Here is a 12,335-nt window from a genome sequence, read left to right on the forward strand (position 1 = left end):
CTTTCTTTGCATACACACGGTCAAGCCCAAATCTCCTCGTTCTCAAACGCGGTGACGTACAACACATACGACGGCAGGGGAAGTTCGATTCCGCTGGCACAACCCTTGGGGCTGCTTTTGCTAATCTCATGTTACTGCGTGTTAAGTAAAAGTTTGGTAGGAGACGATTTGCACTTTTCAGTCTGTTACAGCGTGACAAATGTGCTATCTCCATTACAAACGCTACTTTTACCGAAGGTGCGCTCCCGTCTCATACTTTATTCTGAGCATGCGTGGGTTTCTAAGTATACACACGAACATTTTTTTCGTCGAAAACCAGCCCGACGAGGAACACGACAAGGAAATTGAGACTCCCGTCGAGGAAAAAGAGAACGTCGAGTTCCTCGACAGTTTCCTCAATGAAAAACATACACACGACCGTTTTCCTCGGCAAAAAAGCTCTCCCACCAAGTTTCTTGATGGATTCTGTCGAGGAAAACGGTCGTGTGTACGAGGCCTAAGATAAGTAATACATAATGAGCTAGTATGCTATGGCTTCGTCTTGCAGTGTATTCTAACCTTAAACCTCTCACTAATTCCAATTCCTACTCTCCTGTTAACCCTATATTTCTTGCTAATCCTAACCCTCCCACTAACCCTACTTCAAACTGTAACTCTAACCCCTCTTGCCCTCTCACGCATGGATGGCAATCCAAGGGGGATTGCTACTCAGGACATTCTTGCATGCCAGACACCTGGGCAGATACACGCACTGCCCCTTTTGCATCATCCAGGAGGAAACATCTCATCATGTTTTCTGGGAGTGCCCCTTTGCACAGGGCCTGTTGACGGCCTTGGAACCTGAACTTAAAGACTTTGTACCACAGACTGCTATTACACACTTTGGTGTGTTAAACGGACTCTTCTGTGGAACTCATTCACAGGAGGACATTGACAGTGCCTGGCGGGTGCTGTGTTGCTTTAAAGACGCTTTATGGTACGCCAGGAACCGCCGCGTACACCACCGGCAGAGGATGTCCATTGAGGACTGTCGCAGACTGACCCTCAGTCTGCTGAGAGACTATACCTTGAGGGACTTTAAGGAGGAAGAGGACGTCTGAAGATTTCCCCTTCCCCCTGACATTGACATTTCTTGACACGTTTTTTTGAACTACTGTTTTCAGGGTAATGCGGCGTCATGCACGATGTGATGTTTCGGGGTTTTCACAACTCTGCGCAACACATCAGGCATCATACCGCAGAATGGGTTGAATGAATGTAATTTAATAGTATGCTTGCAACTGTATTGATATGTAGTGTATTTATGCGCTGCGTCGCAGTACAGAGAATGTACCCTGTCAAAAGTATTTGATTTTTGTATATTTGCTTTGCAAAATAAACTTAAATATTGCCCTCTCACACTAACCCTCCTGCTAAATCTACCTTACCCTTCTACTAACACTATCCCTCCTGCTAAATCTACCTTACCCTTCTACTAACACTATCCCTCCTGCTAACTCCAGCCCTAACCCCCCTGGAAATCATATTCTTAAGCTTCCCATAACAGTAGTTAAGCCCCCAGTTGTAAATTTACTAGGTCCTCTACCAAGAGCCTCTGTGCTGAAGGCTACCAGTTCTTGTGACAAAGGACACATACAGTATGCTAATGTCCCACCACTAGAACCCACTGATCCAGCAGTTGTTGAGAGTATGGCATTTTGTTAAAAATCAAAATAACATCTAACTGCAACTCCAGTATTGGTGCATCTTCTTTGTTTTGTTGTTGTTTTTGGCAACCATGCAATATGTACAGTAACATAAGACTTATATTCATTTTGGGTCTTTTTGAACATCCACAGTCCATTTGAGCACATGTAGAAAAGTTTACCTATTTTTTTCAGACTTTTTCCTTAACTTGTAAATCTATATCCGGATATTTGTTTTGATGAATACCATAAGAAATATTCCATCCTTGATTATGAATAAATTTACATTGATGCGGATAGCATGCATACATTTATCCCCACTCTGTATGCACTCAGATGGTCTAAATATATCCCCCCACCTTATCACTTGAACATTGAATTGTAAAAAAAAATAAAATATGTTCTCGGCAATTAAAAATTAGGCGAAATAAAAAAAATGTATTCAATACACCGCACAAGACAATCTGCATATCCTTTGTGCCTAATCTGGAGATTGCAAAGGTAACGTTTAATATGAATCAATCTCGCATTTTACCTTATGTCTATGTCTAAAAATATATTGGATGGCTCCTTGTGAACATTCATTAATTTAAATGCAGTGGGGTCATTTAAAGATCACAGTGATGTCTTGTTTCAGTGAAGCAACTTCCAAAGGGGGATGTACAGAAAGGAGCAAGGGTTTCTAAAAGGATCTTATAGAAGCTCTAAAACTAAAATATAAATTGGTTTACAACAGAATTGCACTCTTGAGCACATTTCACAGTATATAAAAATATTTTAGCAATATAATTATGTATTTTTGTGCCTGTCTTTTGAACATTGATAGATTTCCTTTAATTTGCTTCTGGCTACTCAGAAATGTTTTATACACATGAGTTTCGGTCTGTATAAAAGCAATGTGTACAGCAAGCTTGTGCAAAGAAATTCAAAGCTTTTGGCAAAGTTTAGGCAGATTTTTTGAAACCGTTAAAACACCATTAAAGGGGTTGTAAAGGTTCGTTTTTATTTTCTAAATAGGTTATTTTAAGCTAGTGCATTGTTGGTTCACTTACCTTTTCCTTTGATTTCCCTTCTAAATGTTTTTTTTCTTTGTTTTCTTTGTCTGAATTTCTCACTTCCTGTTCCTCCTCAGTAAGCTGTTCAGTAATCTGTTCTAAATGACTTTCCACCGCTCAGATGATGGTGGAAAGCTTACTGAGGAGAAACAGGAAGTGAGAAATTCAAAGAAAAAAAAACATTTAGAAGGGAAATGGAAGGAAAAGGTAAGTGAACCAACAATGCACTATCTTAACCAGTTCCCGACCTCCTCATGTACATTTACGTCGGCAGAATGGCACGGACAGGCACATCCACGTACCTGTACGTCCTCTGCTAGACGTGGGTGGGGGGTCCGATCGGGACCCCCCCGGTACATGCGGAGGTCGGGTCCGCTCGGGGAGCGATCCGGGACGACGGCGCGGCTATTTGTTTTTAGCCGCTCCGTCGCGATCGCTCCCCGGAGCTGAAGAACGGGGAGAGCCGTGTGTAAACACGGCTTCCCCGTGCTTCACTGTGGCGGCGCATCGATCGAGTGATCCCTTTTATAGGGAAGACTCGATCGATGGTGTCAGTCCTACAGCCACACCCCCCTACACTAGTAAACACACACTAGGTGATCCCTAAATGTTACAGCGCCCCCTGTGTTTAACTCCCAAACTGCAACTGTCATTTTCACAATAAAGAATGCAATTTAAATGCATTTTTTGCTGTGAAAATGACAATGGTCCCAAAAATGTGTCAAAATCTTCCGAAGTGTCCGCCATAATGTCGCAGTCATGAAAAAAAATCGCTGATCGCCGCCATTACTAGTAAAAAAAATAAAAAAAATAAAAATGCAAAAAAAACTATCCCCTATTTTGTAAACGCTATAAATTTTGCGCAAACCAACCGATAAACGATTATTGCGATTTTTTTTACCAAAAATAGGTAGAAGAATACGTATCGGCCTAAACTGAGGGAAAAAAAAAATTATATATGTTTTTGGGGGATATTTATTACAGCAAAAAGTAAAAAATATTGCATTTTTTTTAAAATTGTCGCTCTATTTTTGTTTATAGCGCAAAAAATAAAAACCGCAGAGGTGATCAAATACCACCAAAAGAAAGCTCTATTTGTGGGGAAAAAAGGACGCCAATTTTGTTTGGGAGCCACGTCGCACGACCGCGCAATTGTCTGTTAAAGCGACGCAGTCCCGAACTGTAAAAACCCCTTGGGTCTTTAGCCAGCATATTGGTCCGGGGCTTAAGTGGTTAAAGGAACCAATTTAGAAAATAAAAGATGAACCTTTACAACCCCTTTAAGCTCCAGTGTGGGGTGTTTAAGCACAGCTTTTGATAGGAGTGCTGACTGTCCATGCTAACAGGCTTTGGCATTACTTTAGCTTCTTTATCTGGGAAGGCTCTCATTTATCCAAGTCATTGGGGGGTTGATTATGAAAGGCAAATCCACTTTGTACTACAAGTGCAAACTACAAGTGCAAAGTGCACTTAGAAGTGCAGTTGCTGTAAATCTGAGGGGTAGATCTGAAATGAGGGGAAGCTCTGCTGATTTTACAAATAGAAAATTTTTGTGGCTGGGAATCATCTTTTCTCTCTTGGAATTTTCTTTTCTTGCACATGTGCATTTATTTTTCGATTACGGTACATTCCCCGCACGATTCTCCTATCATTGATTAGAAAATCATTATTTTTCAAACAAATTCCAACATGCCCTAATACTCGAATTCGATGGGCGCAGGAAAATAGGCTGTTGCTGCAGCCCACTAATGGTGTGAAATTTGAAGAAAATTCTTAGATAAGATTTTAGAAAAGAAAATTTGTTTGAAATTTGAAATTCGACCCATGTATGTACTAAAGGCAAAAAGACTGTTAACTTTGCAAGCAAATTTTGAGCTTAGAGAATGAGGTGGGGTTCTGCTGACTTGAAAATCTAATCATGTGCAAGAAAACAGGCTGTTTTTTATTTTACGTGAATTTAATTAGCTATTATATGCAAAGTGAAATTTCATCACATTCACTTAGCTCTGGGGAAAAATCCCAACTTCTTTTGCAAAGTGAGTAGCCTAATTTTTTTTAGTAAATCAACCCCATGAAGTAATATAGTCATCCCCTGTGTACCTGAAGGGTCAGAAAAAACGTAAAAGAGTCTTTAATAAACATTGCATTCTTTTTTTTTGCAAACCAAGAAAAACACTGAAGCCTCGTACACACGACCGAGAAACTCGACGGGCGAAACACATCGTTTTGCTCGTCGAGTTCCTTATTAGGCTGTCGAGGATCTCGGCGAGCCAAATTTCTCCATTCCCGTTGAGGAAAAAAAAGACATGCTTTCTTTTTGGCTCGACGAGATCCTCGACAGTTTCGTCGTCGAAAGTGTACACACGACCGGTTTCCTCGGCAAAAAAAAACAAAACAGCAAGTTTCTTGCTGGTTTTTGCCGAGAAACTCGGTTGTGTGTACGAGGCCTGAGACAGAAGCTTGTTCCTTCAAAAAAACAAACAAAAAAAAACAGCACTCAAACATAAGCAAAGTAACTTGGTATATGCAGTGCAGTGTAGTGTGGAATGCAAAGACCTGTATATTGACCTGTATATTGAGGCGACAAAACAACCTCTCAACAAACAAATTGCCCAACAAAGGAGAGCAAATTTTAACAGTCAAGACTGTCAGTCATATCCAGTGAGGAGGCAGCGGCAGAAGGAGCTGAACCTCACTCTGTGTGTCTATAGAAGCCCGCAACCCAGCCCTGCACATGGCTTGCTGTGGGGGTGCACGGAAAAGAGGAGGAACAGACAGTGCTGGTGGGGGACCCCCTTCTTTGTGCAAGATATTAATGTATTGTATTAAGTATAAACTTCTTTTTTATTTGAGGAAAAAATATTGGAACCTTTAGTATTACTTTAGGTAAATCCATGTAGACATGGAATAACTAAAAAGGGATATAGGAGATTAGCAGCACTGAGATGCAAAAAAGAGAATTCATTTAGATCTACCTTAAAGGGGTTGTAAAGGAAAACATTTTTTTCCTAAATAGCTTCATTTACCTTAGTGCAGTCCTCCTTCACTTACCTCATCCTTCCATTTTGCTTTTAAATGTCCTTATTTCTTCTGAGAAATGCTCACTTCCTGTTCTTCTGTCTGTAACTCCACACCGTAATGCGAGGCTTTAGTCCTGATGTGGAGAAAGCCTCTTGAGGGGGCCAGCAGGAGTGTCTGGACGCCCACTAACACACGGCTCCTTTCTCTATCTGCAAAGTAGAGAGTGTCCTGACTTGCCTGCTTGCCCCCTCCCCCCTCAAGAGGCTTTCTCCACACCAGGGAGAAAGCCTCGCATTACGGTGGTGAGTTACAGACAGAAGAACAGGAAGTGAGGATTTCTCAGAAGAAATAAGGACATTTAAAGCAAAATTGAAGAATTAGGTAAGTGAAGGAGGACTGCACTAAGGTAAAGGAAGCTATTTAGGAAAAAAAAATCCTTTACAACCCCTTTAACTAACCCACCGATCTTTACCTTCTAGTGCCTGCTGTTTAAGCAACTTCTATTGTTGAAAGTTTAAAATGGCTATCAAAAGTAGCAAGGTCATTTTACAAAAGTTGTTAACCTAAAAGGTTCACACCAATTAGGAAAATGTACGTGCATTAAGTGATCAGTATGTGATTTTGGTGTTTTGTTGTCAGGCTTGCTCCGGAGGAGGATGTACATCAAGTGGTATCACTGAGGCTTCTACAGAAGAGAGAGTACCTGATGGTCTTCAGTCTCTAACAGTCCAATCACTTTCTCCAGATTCCTTCAATATCACTTGGTCTAAGCCAAAGCACCCAAATGGTAAGTAGTCTAAGGAAGGGTAAATGTGCATACCCAGACACAAAGGATAATTCATTGTAATTCAAATGTCCTGGAATTGCATGTATGCACATAAATACATCAGTACAATCCCGGCTGACCTACCTTTCCTGTTTCATTATGGCAACCACCACAGCCTTGCACCACCGGGGTCTCCATTCTTATCCTGATCAGAACGTAATCTACATAGAGTTGCCATGTTCTCCTTGTGCTTGTGTGGGTTATTTATGCATACTCCAGATTTCTCCAACACTCTCAAGACTTGCTGATAGGTTAATTGGCTTCTATCCAAACTGACCTTTACTATGTGTGTTCGTGTATATACACAAATAAGATAGGGACCTTACATTGTAAGCTCCTTGAGAGCATGGTCTGATGTGAATGTACAGTATGTAAAGAGCTGCCTAAATTGTTGAATCCATTGTATTTACTCTACCGTAAATACCTGTAATAGATAGAATAGGCACCCTGGCATATCAGTTTGGTGCATTTTGGGCTGCATGTAAAGCCTCATACACACGATCAGACTTCCATTGGACTTTTCTATGGATTTTGCTCCGAATGGGTGTTGGCCGTGAACTTAGTATGCATACACACGGTAGAACTTTTTCAGCCAACTTTCACCCAATCACATGGTTTTTCAGCTCTTTACCGCCACCCTGTGGGCAACTTCTGGTATTGTTGTCTGTTCTTTAGCTTTGGTTCTGAGCATGCGTGTTTGGACTTTGGACTTTAGTCCGATGGACTTGTGTACACACAATCGGATTAGCTTACATAGGACATTTGTTGCCGGAAAGTTTGTCTGTTCTCACAGCGAACATTTGTCAGATGAAAAAGTGCCCATACACACGATCTGACTTTTTGACAACAAGTGTCCGACGGACCAGTTTTAGCGGACAATCCAACCGTGTGTACGCTCCATCGGACAAACTTTTTCGCTTTTTCATAGAACCAGGATCTGTAGAATCAGGATTACTCTCTCTGACTTCAGACTCTCAGGCCACCCACCTGAGGCTGGTGCCTATGAGAGCCAATGTGCCCCCTCCCAGACTGGCACTATCCTCTCCAGGAAAGACATCATGCCCAGTGTGTCCAAAGCATCCATCAGGGCCACCCCCCCTCCCCCGGGATTGGCTGGAGTGACATTAATATTCATGCTGTGTTCTGCATAGCGTCTACCTATTCATGCAAAGCTTTTGTAGGTTACTTGGATACAGAGGAGGCCAGAGGCAGAACCAAACAGCAGCTGAGCACACTGAGCAGACTACAGTGTTAAGTACATTTCCCTAGCAGTTCTGTTAAGCCGGGGAAGAAATCTATACTAGACTAGACATGTGCAGTTTGTTTCATTCCAAATAGAAATTTGAACACATTTTTTTTTTGGGGGGGGGAATTCGGATGTATTCAAAATTACAATAGTACCAAATTTAAACCAATACGAGATAACGAAAAAAAAATTTGGACAAAATTTGAATTAGAAACAATTTGAATAGCTTTCAAATCAATTTAAAATAGCTTAAAATTCTAACTCCAAACGTTTTCGAATTCGAATAGATTTCCAATTTCCAAGGAGAATAGAATAGAAACAAATATAATAGACTAGAAAAGAATATAACAAAAAATAAAATAATAGAACGTAATTCAGTAAAACAGAACAAAATAGAAACTAAAAGCATAGAATACAATAGAAACAAATAGAATATAATAAAAAAAATAGAATAAAATAGAATTTAACCTTCAGAAATTCAAATTTCAAGTAGAATACATTTGAATACATAAGAAAAGAATAGTACAGAAAAAAACAACAGAATATAACAGAATAAAAAGAATAGAAAACAATAGAATAGAAAATAACATAATAGAATAGAATAGAATGAACAAATAGAAAAACCAATAGAATAGAATAGAAAGGATATAACCATGTTCCATAATCCAAATAGAATCAATTCAAATTTGAATAGAATAAGAAAGAATAGAATAGTAAGATGGTTATATTCCTTCTATTCTATTATATTCTGTTGTTTTTTCTATATTATACTGTTATTTTCTATTCTATTCAAATTTAAATTGATTATATTTGAATTTTGGGAAATGGTTATATAATTTCTATTCTATTCTATTGTTTTTTGAATTATATTGTTTTCTATTCTATTCTTTTCAAATTTCAGAAGATGGTAATATTCTTTCTATTGTATCCTATTATTTTGTTTATTCTAATCATTTCTATTCTATTCCATTCTATTCTGTTCTTTTATTTTCTATTGTGTTTTTTTTTTACTCTATTATATTCTCTTATTTTTTTCTGTAATATTATTTTCTATTCTATTCAATTTTTTTCAAAATTGATTAGAAAACTATTCGAATCGATTCAAATTTGAATTTCCAAAAATGCTAATTGATTAGAATAATAAACAAAACAAATTCCGAAAGCGAATTAAACGGATTAAACAAACTTAATTAAACAAATTTATGTAAATAACGAATCAAAATGATATCAAACGAGATAGTCATATATATATTTTTATCGGTTATTATCTCTCTTGGTGTTCCTTGTGATATATTGATCGTATCTTGAATAGGCAACACATGGATTTTGTCTTTTATAACCTCACTTTGTATTGGATGCGTTGCAGTATGTCATTCTCCTTATACAAAAATGACAATAAAAACAGATTAAAAATAAAAAGTTATAACATTTTTGGAGGGAGAAAGTTGTATAGTAATTTCTAGAATTCTAGTCTAAATCTACTAGTACATCTAACATCGCGTCTCCTCAATGCCGCTGTCCAAGGGTGGCTCTGTCGCTCTTCCATCCAGAGTGGGTACACCCTAAGACAGGAAGTCAGGGCCAGATTAATAGCATCATGGGCCTGGTGCTGAAGATTTTGGAGGGTATTTTTTATTGTTAATAATTAAAATGAAATGCAAACAATTTTTTATTAAAAAAAATTAAAGGGGTTGTAAAGGTTCGTCTTTTATTTTCTAAATAGGTTCCTTTAAGCTAGTGCATTGTTGGTTCACTTACCTTTTCCTTTGATTTCCCTTCTAAATATTTTTTTTGTTTGAATTTCTCAGTTCCTGTTTCTCCTCGGTAAGCTTTCCACCATCATCTGAGTGGTAGAAAGTCATTTAGAACAGATTACTGAACACCTTACTGAGGAGGAACAGGAAGTGAGAAATTCAGACAAAGAAAACAAAGAAAAAAAACATTTAGAAGGGAAATCGAAGGAAAAGGTAAGTGAACCAACAATGAACGAGCTTAACCACTTCCCGCCCGGCCTATGGCCGATTTACGTCCGGGAAGTGGTCCTGAAATCCTGACAGGACGTCCATGGACGTCCTGCAGGATTTCATGCCGCGCGCGCCCGTGGGGGCGCGCAGCGCGGCGATCGGTGATGCGGGGTGTCAGTCTGACGCCCTGCATCTCCGATCTCGGTAAAGAGCCTCTGGCGGAGACTCTTTGCCACGTGATCAGCCGTGTCCAATCACGGCTGATCACGATGTAAACAGGAAGAGCCGTTGATGGCTCTTCCTCACTCGCGTCTGACAGACGCGAGTAGAGGAGAGCCGATCGGCGGCTCTCCTGACAGGGGGGGTTCGCGCTGATTGTTTATCAGCGCAGCCCCCCCTCGGATCGCCACACTGGACCACCAGGGAAGCCCACCCTACAAAAAGATTAACAGAAAAAAATAAAAACGTAATTTGTTTTCAAAATTTTCAGTCTTTTTTTAGTTGTTGCGCAAAAAAAAAATCGCAGAGGTGATCAAATACCACCAAAAGAAAGCTCTATTTGTGGGGAAAAAAGGACGCCAATTTTGTTTGGGAGCCACGTCGCACGACCGCGCAATTGCCATTCAAAGTGCGATAGTGCTGAAAGCTGAAAATTGGCTTGGGCGGGAAGGTGCGTAAGTGCCTGGTATGGAAGTGGTTAAAGGAACCCATTTGGAAAATAAAAAACAAACCTTTACAACCCCTTTAAGTATTTTAAACAAACTGCTCACACTGCTCAGAACCTGTGTGATTTTTTTTTAAACTTTTTTACATTTTGTAATTCTTTTAAATTTAAATTTGTTCCAATGTTTTCTATTCATACAATAAATGTATAGGAATATTTTTTTTTTCTTAATTACATTTTTTTACAATTTATATTTTTTTTACGCAGTGGATGGTGCCAGTAGGTCAATGGATGGAGTCCGTAGAGCAGTTTTATTATTTGTACTATTTATTTTTTTATTTATTTTTGTATTTAAATATTTTAACAATTTCATTTTTTTTCTCAAAATCCTTTGGGGGGGGGGGGGGCACTGGGTGAAAATAAAGGGCAAAAAATTAATAAAACAAAACTAATGCAGCCACCACTTTTTAAGTATTAGTAAGCTGCAATGTATTACAATTTTGTTTTTATGTTTAGATACGCTTTTAGGATGATTACCTGTCTGTAGAATAGAATAGGGTCTGTTCCTACAAGAATTCTGACAGCCTATACATGCTTAGAATCAGGAGGATTCAGTTAGAGAAAAAAACATTACTGTGATTATGGGAACTCTTAAAATTAATGTTTATTTGCGTTATGAAAAATATTTATTTTTTTCTCCAACATTACAATGGGATTTTGTTATGTGTTCATGTTAAACAGATAAGCATTTGAATTCTTTTTTATGTGTTTTATAAGCTTGTGCCACTACTAACAATGTGTAAGTGTTCTATGAATCTTTTCCATAAACAATGTTCCTAGTTAAAATTTAATGCATGCTAAAATGAAAATGTATTTTATTTAGCAGAAAGAAGTGTAAGGACTACAGCAGCAAATCTTAGAGTGTGTAGCAATAAGCAATGGGCAGAAAGAAAATGAATTTTGTGCTTGTTCTTTTAAAGTCAGCATCTCTGAGGACATAAGTGTGACAAAATCCATTTGCAAGATGCTTAACATTTGTTGTTAATAATTCATCAGTCACAAACGTACATCAAAACATCTTCAAATAAATAAAAAAAAAATTGTAAGCAAAGAAAATTGAGCAATTTAGATTTCAGTGTTTGTGTCAAAAAAGCTAATTATTTCAGTGAAAAAACACTATTAATGGGGCTCAGCATACCCACAGGCATTTGATTGCAATCTAAAGGGATTTTGAGTCCGGAAATTGTTGGAATCAGTGGTGGCCCGTCCATTGGGGGTGCCGGAGCACCGCCCCCTCTATCTACGGCTGAACCCCCCATGCTCTGTCCATGGCTGCCACCCCCATGATCTATCCATGGCTGCCACCCCCATGATCTATCCATGGCTGCCACCCTCATGATCTATCCATGGCTGTCACCCCCATGATCTATCCATGACTGCCACCCCCATGATCTATCCATGGCTGCCACCCCCATGATCTATGCATGGCTGCCACCCCCATGATCTATGCATGGCTGCCACCCCCATGATCTATCCATGGCTGTCGCCCCCATGATCTATCCATGGCTGTCACCCCCATGATCTATTCATGGCTGCCACCCCCCATGCTCTATCCATGGCTGCCACCCCCATGATCTATCCATGGCTGTCACCCCCATGATCTATCCATGGCTGTCACCCCCATGATCTATCCATGGCTGCCACCCCCCATGCTCTATCCATGGCTGCCACCCCCATGATCTATCCATGGCTGCCACCCCCATGATCTATCCATGGCTGCCACCCCCATGATCTATCCATGGCTGTTGCCACCATGATCTATCCATGGCTGCCGCCCCCCATGCTCTATCTATGGCTGCCACCCCCATGATCTA

The 12,335-nt window shown here is 39.6% G+C and overlaps 1 protein-coding gene across 1 annotated transcript in view; it reads left to right on the top strand.

The window, feature by feature from the left end:
• Window positions 1-12,335, top strand: part of USH2A (usherin) — a 1,018,338-nt gene that overhangs the window by 513,470 nt on the left and 492,533 nt on the right. The window contains exon 35 of the mRNA XM_040347840.1: window positions 6,401-6,548. Coding sequence (XP_040203774.1) covers window positions 6,401-6,548 — 148 coding nt within the window. The remainder of the gene's footprint in view (window positions 1-6,400; window positions 6,549-12,335) is intronic.

The sequence above is a fragment of the Rana temporaria genome, chromosome 4 (assembly GCF_905171775.1).
Source record: "Rana temporaria chromosome 4, aRanTem1.1, whole genome shotgun sequence".
NCBI classification, from domain to species: domain Eukaryota; kingdom Metazoa; phylum Chordata; class Amphibia; order Anura; family Ranidae; genus Rana; species Rana temporaria.